Source organism: Peromyscus maniculatus, chromosome 1, assembly GCF_049852395.1.
Source record: "Peromyscus maniculatus bairdii isolate BWxNUB_F1_BW_parent chromosome 1, HU_Pman_BW_mat_3.1, whole genome shotgun sequence".
Lineage (NCBI taxonomy): Eukaryota > Metazoa > Chordata > Mammalia > Rodentia > Cricetidae > Peromyscus > Peromyscus maniculatus.
In genome coordinates this window covers 108,935,118-108,955,402 of record NC_134852.1, presented here as the reverse complement: position 1 = coordinate 108,955,402, position 20,285 = coordinate 108,935,118, and the positions used below count along the sequence as shown (strand labels likewise).

General features: G+C 44.4%; 1 protein-coding gene across 3 annotated transcripts in view; it reads left to right on the top strand.

Moving 5' to 3' along the window:
* Positions 1–12,246: 12,246 nt before the first annotated feature.
* The window catches only part of Acer3 (alkaline ceramidase 3), an 80,816-nt gene continuing 72,777 nt past the window's right edge, over positions 12,247–20,285 (top strand). For 2 of the 3 annotated variants that reach the window (XM_042280135.2, XM_042280146.2), the window contains exon 1: positions 12,247–12,436. In XM_042280135.2, coding sequence (XP_042136069.1) covers positions 12,334–12,436 — 103 coding nt within the window. In that variant the 5' untranslated portion in view covers positions 12,247–12,333. The remainder of the gene's footprint in view (positions 12,437–20,285) is intronic. The other variant, XM_042280124.2, reaches the window with a different exon arrangement.

Sequence of the window (20,285 nt, the reverse complement as noted above, 5' to 3'; positions counted from 1 at the left end):
TTGCACAGTTCAAGGGCAGTGAATAGAGTCTGTTTGTTACTGGAAGTGTGCCAGTGTCACACAGGGATTGGCATGAGTTAATGCAGCCATCTTTGGAACATACCATCTGCCTTGAGTGGTTGGTTTTGTTGGTCAGATTGAGGTCTCACCCCTGCTAGGGCTCCACTAAGCGATATCCATAGCCCTCTGAGTAGGCTTTTTTTTTTTTTTTTTTTTTTTGTAGTTCAGGCTAACATTGAACTTATGATCCTGCTTCAGCCTCCCATGTACTTCAAACCAACACAGCCCCTACACAAAGCTGAAGACAAGTCCTAACCCCACAATGCATTGTCTTCCTCACAGCATCCCACTAGGCCCTCCCTTCTAGTCATGGAGTTAGAGCAAAGCCTTAACCTCCTCTTCACTCCCCTCTGGCCACCCACAGCTCTGCAGATCACTTGGGTTACCCTGTCCTTTGCAGCTGTCAGCCTCTTTGAGCTGGAGCCAAGCGCTTTCATCCACAGGGATTCTAGAGCACCTCTCCAGGGACTCGCAGCACCCTCTATCTCAGGTTACAAAGCACCTTCTTCATTTGCCTTCTCCTCCCAGTTCATGGCTTTGCAAAAAGCAAGTGACACACATTTAATGAAAGGATCGATTCTCGCCTGAACCACTTCCCATGCAGTGCCTGGATTAATTCCAGTTTAATGATTTGCTTTAAAATACCACTCCAAGTGAGCCAAGCCTACCCTCTGTTTCATCTCTCCACCGTCCAACATCTGGTATCATGCTGGGCCCAGCCTCCTTAGCTTCCCAAACACCGTGTCACCCATTATGTGGCTCTTTGAGTTTAAGCAACACTTTCAGACCTATGTGAGCTGTCTGACCAGCCAATGCTATTGGTGTCACTCTTCTGACTTAAAGGAAACCAAGGCCCAGTGATGAGAGACGCACCCTGAAAGAGCTAAATCTAACGTATCTTGTTTAGAGGCCTTGCTTTCTACTATGTTAAACTACCTCTTCCATGAAGCTTTATTCAGGGGAATGGGTCGGCAAGCAGTTTGGTGAGTCAGCCTTTGAGTTCTAGTTTCATCCTAAGTAACTGATGGTCTTCACTGAGTTACTAATTTCCCAAATGCTGAACATCTTGTATACGAGTGGGTAGCAATACCTCAAAACATAAGGATTCAGCTGGGCTTGGTGGTATAGGCCTATAATCCCGACCACCGGGGGGCAGAGGGGGGAGAATAGCAAATCCAGGTCCTACCTGGGCTATAGAGTGAGTTCAAGGCCAGTTGAGGCAACTTTGTGAGACACTATCTCAAAATAAACACAGGAAAATAGACAAACAAAAACCCTGGGAATTTAACTCAGTGGTCGGTCACTCACCTAGCATGTTTGTGGTCCTGTTTTAAATTCCTAGTAGCAAACATAAAATAAGGCAAAATTAAAAAATAAGAGTCAATGATAAAAGGTCTATCAAATGTCTCAGACAGTCAGGACTCAGTACATGCTAGTCCCTTACCCGATCCCACACAGCCTGTACCTGCTCTTAGCTCGTGCCTTAAACCAAAGTGCTCAGCAGTGCATGCATGCAGGAGATCGCTCATCCAGCCAAGACAGGGACACCGAGTTCAGTGCAAGGGTGAGAGCATATTAACTTCCATACTCTTAGATACAGCTCTTTATCTATCTTCCTCTGGTTGGTTGGAGGTGTATTTTTTGGAGAATTCTCAGAGTGTATATGTCAGGGTTTACCTACAGCCCTGTGTGACTTGCTTTATCTACAGAGCATAATCTGAGCCCTTCTCTCATAGTGAACTCTACTTCAACCCCACGTACCCATCTACAAAGGGATTTGTAGATTCCTTAAGCTCCAAATCAAAGGAATTGGTTTTTGTTGCTGTTTGTTAATTTGTTTTTGAGATGGGCTCTCTATAGACTAGGTTGACCTAGGACTTGCTATGTAGCCAAAGATAACCTTGAATTTCTTATCCTTTTGTCTAATCCCCCAAGTGCTTGGATGATAGGCTTGTGACATCCTGCCTAATTCATGTGGTGCTGATGATCAGATCCAGAGGACAACTTGAAAGAGTTGGTTCTCTCTTTCCACCATGAAGACTAAATTCAGGTAATCAGGTGTGGTGGCAGGTGACTTTACCTGATGAGGCATCTCACTGACCCCTGATTTTTTTTTTTAAGACACGATTCTTGCAATCTAGTTTAGGCTGGCCATGAACACCTGATCCTCTGTGCTTTGGCCTCCCAAGTCCTGGGATGGATGGTATGTCCCACCATGCCTGGTGGGATATTTTATGCCTGTGTCCCTTCTCAGAAATCATTCCTTATCAAATAGATGGGTGTCTGGTCCAGGTATCTAGCAGACATTTCTGAAGACTTCGGGCCAGTTCATGTGCCACCTGCCTGTACTGGTCACTGTAGCTGTTGTTCTCAACAGCACATCACACTCATTACCTCTTTTAACCAGCATAATAAAATGTTGGGATCTTAAAGAACTGAGAGAAAGGTTTGGACCTCTAGTGACAGAGCTGTGGTTATAAGTTTGCTACTGACAGATTCAAGGAAAAGGAAGTCATTGTCTTCAATTGTATACCCAGTGTCTTAGTTAGGGTTTCTATTGCTGTGAAGAGACACCATGACCACAGCAACTCTTATAAAGGAAGACATTTAATTGAGTGGCTTACAGTTCCAGAGGTTCAGTCCATTATCATCATGGCGGGACATGGAGGCATGCAGGCAGACATGGTGCTCGAGAAGGGGCTGAGAGTTAATACATCTTGATCCAAGAGCAAATGAAAGTGGTCTGACCACTGGGCGTGGCTTGAGCATTTATGAGACCTCAAAGCTTACCTCCACAGTGACACACTTCCTCCAACAAGGCCATACCTACTCCAACAAAGTCACACCTCCTAATGCTGCCACTCTCTATGAGCTTATGGGGGCCAATTGCATTCAAACTACCACACCCACCAATGACCAGGCTCCAGTGGATAGTTCCAACCAAATGGTCATAAGACGGTCCTGGTTAAACTAAATGTGTCTCAAATAAAACCAAAAGTCATGATTCTGGGAGCAGGACTGGTAGAAACAAGGGGTAGGGAGGTGCTCTAAGGGATGAGAGGAAAATGAGAGAAGATGTAGAGGGAGTAATCAGCATACATTATGTGTGTATTCATGCATGCATGTGTACATGTGTCAAATAACAGAATTAATCAATAAAAATTTCAATCACACATACACGTACACATATACAACACATGTACGCACATACACATGCACACAGACATACACGCACACAATCTAACCTAATTCTAAAGGTGACTTCTCCTTTACCCCAAGACTCTCTAGTTCCTATGGGAACAAATACTTTACCAATTTATGCATCAGAATACAAGTGTCCTCTTGTTCCAACAGAAAACCTCTGATGGTGGGCCCATGGATAGAGCCTGGTTGGTCAAGTGCCTGCCTAGCATGCACAGAGTCCTGGGTTCAAGCTCTAGTGCCATATAAATTGGGCACAGTGGCCCACACCTACAATCCCAGAACTCAGGAAGGAGGAGCAGGAGGATCAGACACCTGTCACTACAGGGTAAGTTTATAGTCTGGGTGACAAGACAGCTTGTCTCAAAAACAAGCAAGCAGAAGCTTTTGAGAAGATGCCAAGGAACAAAGTAAAAGAAAAACCTATTCTTTGATTGTTTTTTTTAATTGAGTCAAGTTCTCCTGTAACCCAGGATGACCTGGAACTCACTATAAAACTTAAGCTGGCTTAAATAATAAATAAATAATGAAAATTACCCCTAACACTACTTCCCATAGATACCTCTCTCTGTCTCTCTGTCTCTGTCTGTCTGTCCATCTGTCTGTCTGTCTGTCTCTGTCTCTGTCTCTCTCTCTCTCTGTCTCTGTCTCTCTCTCTCTCTCTCTCTCTCTCTCTCTCTCTCTCTCTCTGTGTGTGTGTGTGTGTGTGTGTGTGTTTAAAGATGCAACTACATTCTACATAGCTTTTAACCAACCTTCCGAGTTTATCAGAATCATATGCTACATTACACACATCTTTTAAGTCAGCGAATGCAGATCTCATAGTAGTGATAGGACTCAGGTGATTGACAAGCTCTTGAGACTATAAAGGGAAGGGCTGAGGGTATCATGCCATGGCAGTGCATATGCCTTATTTCACGAGGCTCTGGGCTTGATCGCCATCAATGAGAAAAAAAGCTGAGGTGAGATTTTGAGGTTTTTTTTTTTTTGTCTGGCCAGTGGTGGCACACACCTTTAATTCCAGTATTTGGAGGCAGAGAACAATCTCTTAGTTCAAGGCCAGCCTTGTTTACAGAATGAGTTTCAGAACAACCAGGACTGCACAGGGAAATCTTATCCTGAATTGTCCCCCCCCCCTTTTTTTTTTTATTACATGTGTTTATGTGCATGTACGACAGCACACAAGTTGGGATTCTCCTTCTACTGTGTGGGTCCCAGGGGTTAGGTTGTCAGCTTGGTGGCAAGTACCTTTACCTGAGGAGCCGCCTCTCCTGCCCTTTTATAAACGGGAATTTGTGGTGTCCTGTGAACACTTTGTTATTGGCTGAGGTTTGCAATAGCTAGGCTGAGATTGCACATCTCACCACAGGGCATACGTGGCTCTGAAGTAGACACAGAGAGCTGGCAGGGCCTGGCTGGCAAGATGGTACATGGGCTGCTGACCTCTGCCTTCCCATGGCTCAGGCTCCACCCTAGCCAGAGTTGGACAGGGCAATGCAGTTCAAGTGCAGATTCTGCTCAGCAAGGCTCCAGAACTAACTGGGCTCTAGGTTGGGGCTCAGCTGCACTTGGGAGCTGGTGAGCCCACTATGGGAGTGAGAGGAACTGCAGACCAGGTCGTGCAAATGTCCAGCTGCAGACCAGGTCATGCAAATGTCCAGCTGCAGACCAGATCACGCAAATGTCCGGCTTGCTAGACTCGGAGCCAGAAGGCAGTGCGAGTCAAAAGTCCCTAAGAGGGTAAATCCCAGGCAGTCAAGAAGCCAGAGGGGCAGGTGGTGACAGGCAGCCGGAGGCAGGGATGGCTCAAGCTGGAGCAGTTCTGGACCCCAAAGCATCGCTATTTTTTGTTTTTGTGGTTTTTCCAGACAGGGTTTCTCTGTGTAGCCCTGGCTGTCCTGGAACTCACTCTGTAGACCAGGCTAGCCTCAAACTCACAGAGATCCACCTGCCTCTACCTTCTGAGTGCTGGGATTAAAGGTATGTGCCACCATGGCCCAGCTCCTTCTGTCTTTTTTTTTTTTTTTTTAACTATATCATATTGTGATCCTATCTAAGGTACCTCTAGTGCCAGCCAATAATCTCATTTATCAAAAAGGGAAAAGAAAGAAGGTCCTTTAGGAACCCTTTGAACAATACCATTCCACAGGCCTCCAAGATCCTCCAAACCGAAGCTGCTAAGACACTTGACTGGGGCTCTTCCTTAGGTATGTCTTGTCCTTTTCCTGGGCATCTTTCTATTATCCATTGTGCTTTACTGTGTGTTAAAATACCTTCCTAGTGAGTATTTCAACTCAAACTCAGCCTCAGACTGTTCTGAGATCATTTTTTATTACAGTGAAGTTGGGCATCGCAGCCTCACCTAGTGGAGGCCTCTGGAAAGAATCCAAAGGTGCTTCCGGCAGCCGTGAGGAGGTGTAACCTCTGACCCTACCCCACAGCTGCCCACAGTCTTTTCTACCTGCTCCTCTCTGTTAACCCAATAGGAATAACTTTGCCTCTCTGTGCCCCGATTTTCTTTTTTGTAAAATGAAGAGTGACTCAGTGGTTAAAGAGCACAGGACCTGACCTCAGTCACCCAGCAACCATGTAGGGTGGCCCACAACCACCTGTAACTCCAGCTCCAGGGGATGCCCTTTTCAGGTATTTGCACGCATATGCAAACACACACACACACACACACACACACACACACACACACACACACACACTAAAAAAAAATTAAAAAATGAGAATGGTGATACTTACATTTTCTTGGAGAAGTAAATGAAATTATGCATCTACATATGTTCATTCAAATCCCTGGCTAGAATTCAGCAAGTATTCCATGAACAATAGTTTTATAGTAGAAATAATAATATAAGTCACTGTATATTGAATTCTTGCTGTTGGATAAAACATTTTCCTTAGTTCTTGAAACTCATTATCATACTTACTCCTAACAGTAATCTTCTTAATAGGGTGCTGCTAGTATCTGTCAGTTTTAGGTGAAGGAGCTAAAAGGTATAGAGCTGGAAGAAGTCTCAGCAATAATAAAAGGCACTGCTGGGGACTGCATGTAGTTGACAGAATGCTTGCCTAGCATGCACAAGACCCTGGGTTCAAGGCCCAGGATGAATTAAAACAGGCAAGTAGCACTTGGCTGTAATCCCAGCACTTGGGCTATAGAGGCAGGAGGATCACAATGAGCATTGGAAGAGATTGGCTGATTGATCAGTTGGTAAGTCTGATATCAATGTGCTTCCCAGTAACTAGTTGTCACTGTTTTTTGTAGACAACACAGAGTAGAGTAAGGCCAAAGGTCTGGAGGTAGACAGGTGGTTAACTTGGCACCCAGTACTGTGCTGGGTACTGGGAATACACGAGGACCAAAACACTTTTTTTTGTCCTGAGGCCACCTGGAGCCTGGTTCTGGGTTTCTGGAGATAATATGTCTCATAATGACTCATGGTATTCAAGGCACACACTCCATGGGCTGTCTGTTTCTTCAGGTTTGCTGGGAAGTTTGAGGGCAGGTAATCCTTTTGGTGAGGAACACAGGAGACAGATGATCACAGTGCAGAGAGAGAGGATTTACTAAAGAACTGGGAGTCTCCTCAGGAAGCCAGGTCTAAGTGGAGACTTGGAATTCAGAAAAAGTCAGCAATGAAGGTGTGGAAGGAAGAAAGAAAAGGGGAGATTGGAGGTTAAGGGGCAATGCCCACATGCTCAGGAGTAACAGGAGACAAAAAGACCTTTTCTAAGGGAGAAGGAATATTTTAGAAATGTGATGATGTCAGCAGGGACCAGGTGACAAAGCCTTGCGAGTCCTGTCAGAAGGTTTGGACTTTAATCTGTAGGTGGTGGAAAATCAGTTAGTACTTGGAGGATGCTGATAGTTTGAGTTTAAAAACAGGTCCTCTGGCAGCCATCACATTGTGAGATGGGGCAAGACAAGGCTTTCTTTGGGGTTGTTAGCACACAGGCAATGGGGGCCTGCACTGAAGGGGGAGGGAAATGGACAGAGAGGGAATCCACAGGAGCTGGTCACTGATTGGATGTGACAGGATGGGAGAACTGGCTGTCAATCATACCTTCTTTCTTCAGCAAACTCAGTCGATGGCTCTGCATTTCAGCACCATAGCAAAGAAACCACTGGCGGAGAAGCCAGTGTGCAGGGGAATGGCAGGTCAGTTTTAAAGCACACTGAATTGCTTTTAAATTCAGTTTTAAAGCTTCTGAATCGATGGAACTGCTCAGAAGGTCATCTGGATGAGTTCTTCCCTAGCAGGTGTCGGTTTTGTTTGGGGTGACAGCTCAGTTCAAACTCTCTCCTAGGCACTTCTGCCAGTCTCCCCAGACTCTCTGTCATTGTCTCTGAGCTCCCTCGGTTGCTTCTGGCCAAATAGTTCTAAATGGATATCCTCGGGTGAAGGTTCTGGAAAGGATATTGTTTTCCTGATAACACAGAACAGGCCCAGCTTGGTGTGTGCCCTTTGTCCCTATGCTTGCCCTTCCTTCCTCCTGCCACATCACAGTTGGATGCTTGGACAGGCAGTAGTGATCTTGTGACCATGGGGCTGAAAGCCCTATCCTGAGACCAAGAAGACACTCTGCACTAGGCAGCTGAGGTAGGAACTTGGGCTGTTTACTACTCAAGAAAAAGAAAAAAAAAACCTTTGTTTTGTTTTGGATTTCTCTGTGTAATCACCCTAGCTGTCCTGAAACTCGCTCTGTAGACCTGGCTGGCCTTGAACTCGCAGAGATTTGCCTGCCTCTGCCTCCCGAGTGCTGGGATTAACGGCGTGCGCCACCAGGCCCGGTTAAAAAATTCTTTCTTTAGTTAAGGTGCTGGAACAATTTTTTTTTTTTGTCATTTGTAACAAAAACATGATCTTAATTGGTTCAAGAGCTAGAGCCCTGGAGACAGATGTGGGTTAGAGATTGAGATTCAAGCCAGCGTTGAGGCGGTAACTGACAGCTCTGAGGTGCATGTGAAGAACAGGCACCGAAATGTACACACATGTAAATGGTCCTTTTGAGTTCAGAGACTGAGAGGGCTGCCTCCTAGGTGATGTTGAGTGGCGGCGTTCCTGTTCATAGGGCAAGAATTCTTATATTGTTTTCATATTGTTGACATTTCCATAATCCCATTCAGAATGAAACAATCCACTTGGGGTTGTCTGGTGAATACTCACCCCCCTGAGATGTTATTTTGTTATCACATTCAAGGTGCTTAACCAAAGGTTTGCAAGCTCTGGTCCTGTGTAGTGACTATCTCCCAGGCTGGCACATTTGCAGCTCAGGGGCTGGTCTGGGAACCTCTGTTCCTCTGCTCTCCTCTTTTTCTCACGAATCAGCAAGCCCTGGAGGTCTGTCCTGGAATGCTGGTGCAAGAATTGCCCCGGACTGTGTGGCAACTTAACATGACCAGGCCAGCCTTTGTCAAGATCATTGCCACAGCCCCGCGGCTTGCCGGATTCTTCTCTTCTCCCCATCTTGCCCCACTATAGCCTGGAAACCTATTCTGCCTAGCCTACAGATGTGGACATTTTATTCCCTTTTCCCCTCCCGCTTCTGTTCTTGCTAGGTTATGCAGCAAGCGTCTCATTACAGCACCTTAGGCCAGAGCTTTCAGTCCTCAGACTAACAGTTGTTCTTGCCCTGCCCCCACCTCCGCACACAAGCACACCACTCGAAAGGCCTCATTCTGCTCGCCTTCCTCTTGCCCTTTCAAGCCCTTGCAGGCTGTTTTCTTGCCCAGAAATGTCTCTCCACACATTCTCTTACAGACTGCCCAACTCACAGCAGCCAGATTTATCTTCCACTTTCTCCAGCGGCTGGGAATGGCTAGAGCCCAACTCCCTGACTTGCTCCTCTCTCTTAATCCTTCCTTCAAGTTCCTTACAAGTCCTCTTGGTTTCTGTGTGCTGATACTATGGAAAATGTGCCCCTTCCTCATCAGCAGTGCTGTTCACCAGTTCAAGAGCTTCAGGTCTTGCCCGGTTGATCTGCCCTCTCTTTGGCAAACATATCCCATCAATGTTATCTGCCTTCCCTTTGGCAAATGTATCCACATCCATGTTATCTGCCTTCCCTTCATCAAATATATCTACATCAATCTCTTGCTTAAAACTCTTTGGGCTCCAAATGGAATTGTCCTTGCAGATCTGCCAAGCCTCCATATAAGGTGGAGAGTGAAACCCAACACAGTGCTGGCCCTTAGAGAGTCCACAGTCCTCTTGTCTGCTCAGATCATAGCCCCTTCCTCTGAGCGCCTAGATCGGCTACGCATAGGAGATCCAAATATGACCCTCACACAGAATGCCTATCCAGCCTCAGGTCAGATGCGTGTTATCTGTGTACCCTAGGGAGAAATTTCTGATTCTCCAGGTCAGTTTCACCATATGGCTTAAGGAAGTATTTGATAATACAAACATTACTTGATTTGTGGGACTGTTACATTTCAAAACTATCTAGGAGCAGAGTGCATGTTTGTAAGTATTAGGTACTATGCTTGTTACAGTTATTTGGACCCATGGGGTATGTATATTTGTTTTGTCTTCTTCAATTGTCTACAAAACTATTTGACACATGTTTATTAAGCGTTTACTGCAAAATGAATTTGCTAGCTCACTTGGTCAGGGTGTCTTGTCACACTTCATTTTGGCAGTTAAATTAGTATCAGGTTAAAAACCAGGAGCTTTGCTATTCTACTCTGTATCCCCAACCTTGAGCTGAAGTCCTGGTTTCTAGTAGAGGTTCAATTCATTTTTACCAGTTCCCATGTAACATGATCTTGTATGAGTGTGTGTGCTGGTATGTGTGCATAAATGTGTGTATGCAGGCCAAAGATAAACTTCAGGTGTCATTCATATTTCATATGGAGAAAAAATAGACTATGGAATGTCTTTCTCTCTCTTTCTTTCTTTCTTTCTTTCTTTCTTTCTTTCTTTCTTTCTTTCTTTCTTTCTTTCTTTCTTTCTTTCTTTCTTTCCTTCTTGTTTTTTTGAGACAGGGTTTCTCTGTGTATCCCTGGCTGTCCTGGAACTCGTTCTGTAGACCAGGCTGGCCTCAAACTCACAGAGATCCACCTGCCTCTACCTCTCAAGTGCTGGGATTAAAGGCGTTCACCACCACCACCTGGCTTAACTAATACTTTTTAAAAAAGCAAATACAGATGTACCTTGATTTACAGTGGATTACCTCTGATAAACCTATTTGAGATTTGAGTAGCATCCCATTGTGACTAATGATGTGCATCTCTCCCTTTTTCTTTTCCCTTTGGTCATGGCTTATCTGACTCACTTAGAAAACAGCAATGATATAATCCTTGATCTGTGCTCTTTGTTTCATATAGTGTGACCAGGTAGAACCTTGCAGGCTGGATCACAAAGTATAGAAAGTAAGGTCTCTATTCAAGCGGCATGACTGTAGAACAAGAATGAAGGACAAAGGGGCTGTTGGGTGTGAGAGTTAGGGAGGTCTTCAGGGAGCTGGGTTTTAAAGGAACAGTGGGGAGTTGGCCTAATTCAGGAGCAAAGGACTATGGAAGCTGAGTAGCATCTGTCTTTATAACCTGGGGAGAGTTTGCTGGAACTGAGCACAAAAGGCAACACGATGTGTCTATTATTTTTAAATTTTTCATTATTATTATTATTATTATTATTTTTTTTTTCTTTTTTTTTTGGTTTTTCGAGACAGGGTTTCTCTGTGTAGCTTTGCGCCTTTCCTGGAGCTCACTTGGTAGCCCAGGCTGGCCTCGAACTCACAGAGATCCGCCTGGCTCTGCCTCCCGAGTGCTGGGATTAAAGGCGTGCGCCACCACCGCCCGGCTTATTATTATTATTATTATTGTGTGTGTGTGTGTGTGTGTGTGTGTGTGTGTGTGTGTGTGTGTTGCCTGTAGGGAGGTCAGAGGACAACTTTGTGAAGTCAGTTTTCTCCTTGCATTTTTACAAAGTTCCTGAGATAAGACTCAGCCTGCTGGCTTCACATGTAGAATGTCTTTAGCCAAATCCATTGAGCCATCTCACAAGCCTATGTTTGCGTTCTTAACAGCCCAGTCTGGAGACCGAGGTGTCTTCCAGTCCTGATGTTGGAAGCAGCGGGAAGCTAGTGGTTGGCAAGGGAGTAAGTCTCACTTAAGAAGGCAGAAAACGTTATGCATAGACACCCAAAGGGAAGTCACAAACTTTTAGTGCTTTATCCAGTGTTTATTTATTATTTATTTATTTATTTATTTATTTATTTATTTATTTATTTATTTATTTATTTATTTTTGAGACAGGGTTTCTCCGTGTAGTTTTGGTGCCTGTCCTGGAGCCCGCTCTGTAGACCAGGCTGTCCTCGAACTCACGGAGATCCGCCTGGTTCTGCCTCCCGAGTGTGTGCACCTCCGCCGTCAGGCCAGTGTATACTTTTAAAGGATGCCAACACCTATTTTTAAGTCTGTCCATTCTGAGTTGTTGCCCCCTTTCTTTTGTCTCCACAGGACACTCAGAGTGACTTCCCGGGAATCGCCGCCGGAGCTGGCTAGGGGTGCTCTTTTTAGTCTCCTCCTTTGAGGCCTGCGGCCAGAGTTAGACGCTGAGGTGCCTCACTGTGCAAGTTTAATCTAGTCCTGGGCTTGCCAGAGAAAGGTTTCATCTCACACTCGCCCCAATTAAACCAGACCGCCCACACACTAATAGAGGCTTGGTCCCATCCAGACGGAAAAGAGGGTGCTAGACGCCTCCAACCTTGCGCCACGGGCGTGTAAAGATCGGCCGGGCTCCCCACTTTCCCAACTCCTCCCGCTGATCACTACTCCCCGGGGCCCAGGAGCGACCGGGTCACCCCTGAACCATCAGGAGAGGGCCCTGTGCGCCTGCCCTGGACGCGGTGGGCGGGGCTGTGCAGAAGGGAGAGGCGGTCCGGAGGCGCGGTGGGCGGGGCCTGTCGCGGGGCAGGTTCAGTGACGCCTCTGGCCCCGCCCCCGTCCTCTGGCCCCGCCCCCGCCCTTCTGGTTCGGGGGGAGGGCGCCGCCGGAGAGCGCGCGTTGCCTGAGCCGGCCCGGGAGCGGACGAGCAGAGTGTGTGGGGCGGCGGCGCGATGGCTCCGGCTGGGGACCGCGAAGGCTACTGGGGCCCCACGACCTCCACCTTGGACTGGTGTGAGGAGAACTATGCGGTGACCCTGTTCATCGCTGAGTTCTGTGAGTGGGGCCTGAGGCGGGGAGCGAGGGCGCGCGCTGAGGGGCGACGGCGGCGTGTGGAGAACGCGGAGGAGGGCGAACCTGGCCGCGAGGGGAGGCTCCAGGCCGGGCCCGGGAGCGGCAGCCGGCCGTGCGTGGCCGGGGGAAGCCGGGGAGCCGACGAGGCCGCCCGTTGTGCCGGGGCTGGCTTCAGGGGCCCTTCAGGTCGGGGACGGAAGGGACGTGCGAGCCGCGCCTGGACCTCCGAGCAGCGAGTGAGGCAGGCGCGCGGCTGGGAACGGGAGTTCCTACCTGAGCCGCTGCGGCCAGGCCGGGCGCTGCCCGTCCCGAGGTCGGGGCTGAGGAGGTCTCTGTCACGCGGGCCCCGGAGTGCCAGCCCGACTGCTGCTACCCGCCTCAGCTAGCCGGGCACGAAGGGGACGCTCACTGGCTTCATCCTCCCCCAGTCTGGGAAACTCTTCGGGGCCCTTCCCTTCACCTCCCCGTTCTCATTAGACCTCGCTCACCTCCAGGGAACAGTTACCGTTTCTCAGAGCCGAAGCCCCCCGCCCACCCCACCCCCACTCTCACCCCTACCCCGGGGTCTGCAAGTGCCAGCGATCGCTGTTCAATCTTGCACCAGAAGTGGAAAGCCCGAGAGAGCACCTAGTCACTACCTTCCTGCTCCAGCCACTCTCCCAAGAGCACCAGAGACTAAGTCTCCTTGCTCCCCTCTGTCTAGCTTATCAGACTTGCTGGGGGTTAATGGTCATCTGAGGACACTTCTTTCCATGAATGCACCTTCTGAATGCGCGATTGGCTGCTGTTCTCTGTGTCTCTGTCTGTCTCTGTCAGTCTCTGTCTCTGTCTGTCTCTCTGTCTCTGTCTCTCTCTGTCTCTGTCTCTCTGTCTCTGTCTGTCTGTCTGTCTGTCTGTCTGTCTCTCTCTCTCTCTCTCGTGTGTGTGTGTGTGTGTGTGTGTGTGAGAGAGAGAGAGAGAGAGAGAGAGAGAGAGAGAGAGAGAGAGAGAGAGATGATTATTCCTACCAGGCTAGAAAGAAATCTGCCACTTCTTCCATCCAGTTTGGCCAGCTTTCGAGAGCACAGTGTTTGATCATTCTTTTTGTTTGTTTGTTTGTTTCTGGCAAGAAGCAGAGAATAAATAGTCTTTGGTTGCTACTGCCTTCTTTTGAATGGACTCACTTTACTAGGCCGTGAGGCAAAACTCTTCTTAGCTAACATTCACATTCTTGAGTCCTTCTTCAGGGCGAGTTTCATGCCAGATAATCCGGCAGAAAGTCTTGCAGTTTTCAGGATGCTAGTCCCATGCCCTGGAGACCATGATTTAGATTGAGCATCACTTTTTCTGAACTACTGGTTTAAATGAATAGTTTTTATACAGTAAAGGAGAAAACAGACAAAGTAATCATTTATAGGGTAATTACTTGGCAACCCAAACATTGGCCAAGGAAGCACTTTGCCAGTTCGTTTTTAGATAGCTTTGGCAAGGATATCAGAGGCTCATGACCACCAGGGAGACTTACAATCATGTTCTCTGAACTGCAAGTGTGTAGCTTTTTATTTTTCCCCTCTTAGGAGTCTTTAGATATTGGATGGGCTTGAAGTTCACTCACTTTCTCTAGAATGTAGAACCAGGTGTAGTGGGTGGAAGAAAATAACTCTAAGGGGAAAGATTTTTGCTTCAACAAAAGAAAAAAACATTCTAACCAGTGATTCTGTCTTGGAACAAGTTGGCATGGGGATAAAGGGATCAAGAGCATTTTGTCACTGAAAGTACTAAACTAGGCACTGCTCACATGAGTCCTTTATTTGAAGAGGAACTGTGTAGTAAAGGTACTAACTAGCCTTATTCAGTTTTATTAATCTCCATTGGTAATATAGACTTTTAGTTCAGAACTAGGGTTTTAGATTAGAATCAAAAGAGAAAACTGGCAGTTGAGTCATGTGAACTGTGAGAGAGGAAGATACTAGTATTTTGGCAAATAGCTCTGAGAAATGGGAAATGGCTTTACTTCTTCATGTCCTCAGAAGAGGAAACTGAGTAGACTGAAGGAAGCTTTTGACATAGGAATCAAAAAGGTTGCATGAAGAGGGTAAATGAATGTGTTGGCAACTCTTTGTGTACATACTTTGGGAGAAAATGACCTAAAGGAGGTTGAGTCACATTGTCTGACCATATAACATAGTGGTAGATATCTACCATAATTTAAAGTGTGAGGACTTGGCCTTTGAATAATACACAGATTTAAAAAACTGAGTGTGTTGGCACATGTCTATAATTCTAGCATGTGGGAGGTGGGAGCAGGAATTCAAGTCCAGACTCTGCTACATGAAACACTTTCTCAAAAACAAAACAACAAAAACAAAATAAGCAAGAGAGCAAAAGATAATTAATACATATATACTCCTGAAGAGTGCAGCTCTGTAATATTTACATTAGTGAGTTTTAATGGTAGTATTATCAAAGATAATAATATTTATTATCTAAGTACTCACTGTGTACCACAATTTGCTAAACCTTTGATACGTTTTACCTCTTGAGTTTTACAATAATTCTCTGAAGGTATTATTATGCTCATTTCACAGATTAAGAACTCGAAATGTTCGTTTATTTTTAATTTTTAGTTTAGTTTTGTTTTGTGAAAGGGTTTCTGTAGCTCAGACACTCCAGATGTTCAATGTGTATGTAGGCCAGGCTGACCTCACACTCTTGGTACTCTTCCTGTCTTAGCATCCCAAGTGCTAGGATCACAGGAGTGAGCCAAAATCCCTTGAAAGAGCGTATATTTCTTGTATTTTTGGTTGTGAGCCTAGCCTTTAATGGCTGAGCCATGTCTCCAATCCAAGATATAATTTATCCGAAGTTGCAATGAGTTGTACTGAAAGAGTATTCAGGTTGAGGTTGTATTCTAAATCTATTATGATTTTGCTTCTCCATCATTGCTTTTTATTACACTTACTGTTTTGCCCTTGCATTCAAGGGAGAAGAACAGACATGAAATCCTATATTATCACAAAAGACAAACTGAATGACCGTTCAAGTTATTCAGCCATCTTTCAAGCATTACAGTGTGTATTTTGGATAATAATTGAGTTTGGGGAACCACAGATGTGGCAGTAATAACATTCAGTCCTGAAAAGCTGTCTTCTTTTTTAATAAATTTGTATATCTATCTATCTATGTATCTGTGTATCTATCTATGTATCTATCTGGCAATCTCTTTTTTTTTTTTTTTTGGTTTTTCGAGACAGGGTTTCTCTGCATAGCTTTGCGCCTTTCCTGAAACTCGCTTTGTAAACCAGGCTGGCTTCGAACTTACAAAGATTCTCCTGGCTCTGCCTCTCGAGTGCTGAGATTAAAGGTGTGCAACACCACCACCCAGCTTTTTTTTTTTTTTTTTTTTTTTTTTGGACAGGGTTTCTCTGTGTAGCCTTGTCTGTCTTGGAACTCACTCTGTAGATTAGGCTGGCCTTGAACTCAGGGATCTCCCTGCCTCTGCCTCCCAAGTGCTGGGATCAAAGGCATTCACAGCCATTGCCCAGCTAAAAGCAATCAGCCCATGTTGATTCAAACTTCTTTTTATTTGAAAAGATTAGAAGGACCAGGGGGAAAGGAAGAGAGTCTCTTTAGGTAAGAAATAATAAGCCCCTTGCTGTGCTAAAAGTTATGGGGATACGTGGTTCCTATTTTGTATGGAACTGTACAAATAACATTGCAAGCTAAAGTTGGCTAATATTTTATTTGTTTGTGTATGTGGCAGAAGGGATGTATACATGCTACATTGTATGGAAGTCAGAGGATTACTTGCAGAAGTCAGTTCTTTCCTTCTACCATATGGGTTCCAGGGACCAAACTCAATTCATCAGGCCTGGTGGCCCCAAAGCAGTCTTATAATTAAATATAGTAGAAACATTATAGTTGTTTTTATAAACTTTAAAAGGTGTTGTCAAACAGGGCTGGGAAGATAGATGGCTCGCTTACCTAGTGCATACTGCCAGCCTTGTGACCTGAGTTCAGTTCCTTAAATCTACAAGGTAGGAAAGAATTGACTCCCACAAGTAGTCCTCTGACTTTTCCACATGCTCCCCTGCCTGCCACCACATAAATGAGTGTTTTATTTCTTTGTAAAATAACTTATTATCAAGTGTAGCTTAAACAGTGCTTGCCTTCTCACCACATAACTTGGAATGAATGTATTTCCTATGCATTGACAAATCCTTTCTGAGTTTGGACAGTCTTTTAGCATTTTATTCTTTGCGCTTTCTTTATTGTGAAATATTTCCAAGAGTTCCTTTAATTAGAATTAACTTAGTTTTGTTTGTTGTTGGCCACTATCATTTTTTTGGGTTATTTTCAGTTTTTTTTTTCACCACAACTGTTATGTTCATTATGTTGATAAGTTTGCCTTAACTAAGTTCCTCAGGCAGTACATTTTTAGCCTCTTAAATGATAGTAGCATCAACATTTCTGTGATGCGTCTTTCTGTCCCACTAGCCAGTGGGACATGGAGACTTCTTATTAATTATGAAAGCTCAGCCTATAGCTTAGGCTTGTTCTTAACTAGCTGTTTTAACTTAAATTAACCCATTTCTATTCATCTACATTCTGTCACATACTGCCTATCCTGCTTCCTCCGTGTCTCCTTGCATCTCTCTTCTGTGCCTAGATTCCTCCTCCTACTTCCTCTCTCTGCCTAGAAGTCCTGCCTAGCTATGGGCTGTTCAGCTCTTTTTTTTTTAAACACCAGTCAGAGCAATACACCTTCACACAGTGTACAAATATCCTATAACACATTTCCATGGTTTCCTGTTTCTCTTACAACTCTGTTTACATTTGTTTGGAATTTCCATTGTTGGTCAGTTCCCTCTTTTTTTTTTTTTTTTTTTTTTTTTTGGTTTTTGGTTTTTCCAGACAGGGTTTCTTTGTGTAGTTTTGGTGCCTGTCCTGGATCTCACTCTGTAGACCAGGCTGGTCTCAAACTCACAGAGATCTGCCTGTCTGCCTCTAGGATTAAAGAGTGCTAGGATTAAAGGCGTGCGCCACTACTGCCTGCCTAGCCAGTTCCCTCTTAATATTCATTTTTGTAAGATGTCACCAGAAGAAAAAGATGTAACTCTAAAATCATATGCTTTGCTGTCTGTACATGGACTGAATAGCAGCTATTTAATGATTTTGAAAGTAACCAACTTTGAAAGAGTTGCCTTAGTTGGTCACTAAAAAAATTATTTATGTAATTACATGTGGGTTGAAGATCTAGCAGTGAAGTTCGTAGTGTATTTATTTGGATTATTTAACTAAATTCTGGCAAACTAAAATATATACATATTGGAGCTCTGCTGAGTGAAGATTGCATCTATTAATAATCCTCAGAGCATTCCTGTTAAGTAGATGATGCTACCCCATTTTAAAAAAGAGAAACTTGGTCTGAAAGAAGCTACCTACTCAATGGCATATAGCTGTGCCACTAAGAGTGGCAGAAATAGAATTCAAACTTAGGTCTGACCACTTTCTTCCATGGTACACAGATTACAGAAAATGGCATTTCAAGTACTAGTAGTTTAATGGAAGAAATTAGTGCCTAAAGGAAGAGGAGAGTTCTAAGCTTTTATTATCGCCTTAGAGAAGAAATTACTCAGTTAAAAATTATTTAAGGAGCTGGGTGTGGTAGCTCATGCTTACAATTCCAGGACTTGGGAGGTAGAGACAGGTGAGTCAGAAATTCAAGGCTGTTCTTGGCTACAGAGTTAGTTTGAGTCTACCCTAGGTATTAAGAGACCCTGCCTTTAAATTTTTTTCAGAATACTTCATTTATTCAGTAAATATTTATTGAGCTATTTTGTCAGTTGTAAAACTGTAAAGTTGTAAAACTTTGTCAGACTGTAAAACTCTTATGTATAGGCAGCCTCTCTGTCCATGATAGTTGGAAAGGCCAGTAGGATATAAATAGGCACACTCCTCCTCCCTTCTCATTCCCACCCCAGATTAGAGATTGAACCTAGGGCTGCATGTGTGCTAAAGCTATATCTTTGTATCATTAACCATACCTATATGTCTACATATCTCTTCTTCTTCTTCTTCTTCTTCTTCTTCTTCTTCTTCTTCTTCTTCTTCTTCTTCTCTCTCTCTCTCCCTCCCTCCCTCCCTCCCTCCCTCCCTCCCTCCCTCCCTCCCTCCCCCTCTCTCCATACATACATACCACTGAGCTAACCTCAACTCTGTTTATTTTAAGACAGAATCTCACTAATTTGTCCAATGTAGTCTTGAAGTCACTATGTGTAATTCAGACAGGCCTTGAACTTACTGCCCCAGCCTTCAGAATAGCTGTGATTGCTATCAAAAAGCTAAAGACTATTTGAAAATTCTTAGTTATGACCTTCACCAGTTAGAGGAGGTAACATGATTGGCCATACCTTTAGTGATGGAAAGTGTGAACAGCACTCACAGTATAACCATCTAACCATCTACCTTTTATTTTGGAGTTGGAATGCGCTAAGTATTTTTTCCCTTCATGGATTTTTTGCCACTCTTCAATCCTATCTATAGGACCCAGGCAGAAGGAAGTAGGCAGTCCTCAGTGCCCTCAGTCTTTATGGCTTTATTATAAGATTCACTTAGAATTTTATCTGTAGCTCAGGATAAAAGGCTTTAACCAGTCGTCTTTCATACATATGTCACTAGGGGTATCTGGTTTCTTACTTTTGCTTCCTTTCTTTTTCTTTCCTTTTCTCAGGCTTCTTCCATTTTTCTTGAAATAAGTGAGTACACATTAGGAGTCTTTTAGTCCTGGGTCTCTGTGGGCTGGCAGAGGTGATATTCCTGTTATCTTAAGGAAGATAATTCTTTTGTTAAATTTTTTATTACATTTATATTTTATTTATTTATTTAGTGTGTATGAGTGCATATGCTTGTGGCCATCAGAGGACACCTTTTGAGAGTCAGTTCGTTTTCTACCATCTGGTTCATGAGGATTGAACTTAGGTCCTCAGACTTGATGGCAGGTGCAAAAGCACCATAAGTCAGCTGAAGAAGGAAGAACAAATGAAAGATCAAATTCAGTGTACAAAAAGATTTAGGTTTAATATATCCAACTCAGAGACTGCAAGTAAATGGTTTTGGTTGTTGTGGTGGATGTATTTATGGGCACATTAGAGCAGAATGATATGATACTTAATAAAAACCTGAAACAGATTTATAAAGACTTGTAGGTTACCTAATATTTGACACTGCAACACACAAACACTGCCCTGTCATCTACAAAGTTCATTCTTGAGAAACACACAGTTGAGCTAAAAAGATATATAGCAAAACCAAAAAACCCTCAATTTTTCAGTAAGTTTACAATTTTGTGTTGGGGTACAGGCATGTTTAGAACTCAACAAAATGACAGAGCCAGAAAGAGACAGCAAGAACAGTTACGGTAACATGAAAATCCTAGGCATTTTACTATGGAAAAAACAACAGGATAGGGGCTGGAGAGATGGCTCAGAGGTTAAGAGCACTGGCTGTTCTTCCAGAGGTCCTGAGTTCAATTCCCAGCAACCACATGGTGGCTCACAACCATCTACAATGAGATATGGTGCCCTCTTCTGGCGGGCAGGCTGAACACTCACTGTATACATGATAAATAAATAAAATCTTTAAAAAAAAAAAAAAAAAGCAACAGGATAATAGAAAGGCCAGTATACTAAAGTCTGAAACTTTGCTCCACTGCAGGCTTGTGACTTTGGGTAAATCATCTATTCTCTGTATCATTTTACTTTCTATAAAATGCCCCTTTTGAACGCAGGATCTCAGGCATGTGAGATAAGCACTTTATATCCGTTTTTGTTTTTCGAGACAGGGTTTCTCT